The 2,074-nt window shown below is 40.6% G+C and overlaps 1 protein-coding gene across 1 annotated transcript; it reads left to right on the forward strand.

The window, feature by feature from the left end:
• The first annotated feature begins 514 nt into the window (after positions 1 to 514).
• On the forward strand, positions 515 to 1,468 carry LOC101897981 (serine protease 1). The gene is made up of 2 exons (XM_005187698.4): positions 515 to 799; positions 858 to 1,468. Exons 1-2 carry the CDS (start codon positions 552 to 554, stop codon positions 1,420 to 1,422), a joined length of 813 nt encoding a protein of 270 aa, XP_005187755.1. The 5' UTR covers positions 515 to 551; the 3' UTR covers positions 1,423 to 1,468.
• The last annotated feature ends 606 nt before the right edge of the window (positions 1,469 to 2,074 follow it).

The raw sequence follows: 2,074 nt of genomic DNA on the forward strand, positions 1-2,074 counted from the left end.
TTATATTGAAGTAGTATTGAATCCTTCACTAAGAATGACACCTGTTTTTTCAATTAAGTATTGTTTGATTCCAAAAAGATATGAATCGTTAAAACTTTGTTTTGATTAAATAAATCTGCAATGAAAAATTCCCCACAGAAAATAAAAACAAAAGTTGAAGTGCTTAACATTTTGAATTTCCACCTGCCATCAGACGTCATAAATTTGCTATCCCTCTCTTGGAACACTAACAGTAGTTAAGGCCAAGTTACTTTTGTTGTATAGCCCACAAAAAATAAGTTGGCTTTATTTTGCAATATGGCTATTCCAATTTTAATCATATAAGTGATGAGATTTTCCAATATAATAATAAAATAGATAAAATAGTGAATTTGGTAGGCTTGTCGTGTTGTTGTCTGTTTTGTTTTAATAATAACCAGAAGACGTGTGTCGACTGCCTTTTCTTCACTGATAAGACATTGAAAGAAAAGAGTACTCCGATAAGCCGGTGAGAGTATAAAAGTATGGCCAGCAAAGGGTCATGACAGCAGTTGTATTCGTACAGTAGCAACATGAAATTCTTAATTGTCTTTGCCTTGGCCCTGGCCACCGCCTCCGCTGGCGAAATTTACCAACGCGACCTTGTCGTGCCCGTCATTGAGGGTGAGGGTCGCATTACCAATGGCAACACTGCCTCGGTTGGTCAATTCCCCTATCAAGTTGGTCTTTCCTTGAGAGTTAGTGCCTTGTCCTCGGCCTGGTGTGGTGGTTCCTTGATTGGCAACAACTGGGTTTTGACTGCTGCTCACTGTACCGATGGGTAAGTTATTTAGCCTTAGATAAGTGATTGTATCTACAACCATTTTTCACCCTTGCAGTATCTCCTCCGTCACTGTCTACTTGGGCGCCACCGTCCGTACCTCCGCCGAAGTTACCTACACCGTTTCCAGCAACGACATCATCATCCACTCTGGCTGGAACGCAAACACCTTGAAGAACGACATCTCCTTGATCCGCATCCCTGCCGTTACCTATACCAGCAAGATCCAAGCCGTCAAAATCCCCGCCATTGCCAGCTCTTACTCCACCTATGCCGGTGATTATGCCATCGCTTCCGGTTGGGGCCGTATCTCGGACTCTGCCACCGGTGTTACCAACAACTTGCAATGGGCCCGCATGCAAATCACCACCAACTCTGTGTGTGCCGCCACCTATGGTACCTCCATTGTTACTGCCTCCAATATTTGCGTTACCACCGATGGTGGTGTCTCTACCTGCAACGGTGATTCTGGCGGCCCATTGGTTTTGGAATCCTCCAAGGTCCAAGTTGGTTTGACTTCTTTCGGCGCTGCTGCCGGTTGCGCCTTGGGTTACCCAGCTGCTTTCACCCGTTTGACCAGCTACTTGGATTGGATCAAGGCCAACACTGGCATCGCTTATTAAATAGACACTCGATTCGAAATAAATTAGATCCCTAATATTCTAAAAAAATTATTTTAATATTTGGTGTGGGATAAAGGAAACAAAAAAATATTTATCGAAACTTACCAAATTACAGCCACTACTGTAAAAATTATATTAAGCTTCCAACTTCATCGGAGTCCCAAAAAACCAGGTACAACATGGATACACGCTCTCTCCCTCTCATTGTTCGGAGAATATCAAATCAGTAAAAATAATAGCCGGTAAATAATAATAACAGGATAAAAAATTGCGGGATAAAAAAATTTCGGGCTTCAACAATTAAATATAATTGTATTTATTTTAGCAGATACGCACCTAAAATTTGCTAGGGATAGTTCCATTTAATTATTCTTTACAAACCACTAAGCAAAAACTGTAAACGGAGAGGGAAAAATCTTTAAAGAAATAGGCGAATATAGGACAAGCAATAGAGTGTCAACTTTTGGAATAAAACAAGTAAAAAGGCTGTAAGTTCGGTAGGGCCTAACCTTGAATACCCTCCACCATTTGGAATGAATTTGGTAATTTTCAAAAAAAAAAAATCCGTTAAAAATTCTGTTAAAATCTTAGCCGTTATATTATATGGGGGCTCTAATAAGAAGTGGGCCTGCACAGACAATCCTCTGTTATA

Source organism: Musca domestica, unplaced genomic scaffold (assembly GCF_030504385.1).
Source record: "Musca domestica strain aabys unplaced genomic scaffold, Musca_domestica.polishedcontigs.V.1.1 36, whole genome shotgun sequence".
NCBI lineage: Eukaryota > Metazoa > Arthropoda > Insecta > Diptera > Muscidae > Musca > Musca domestica.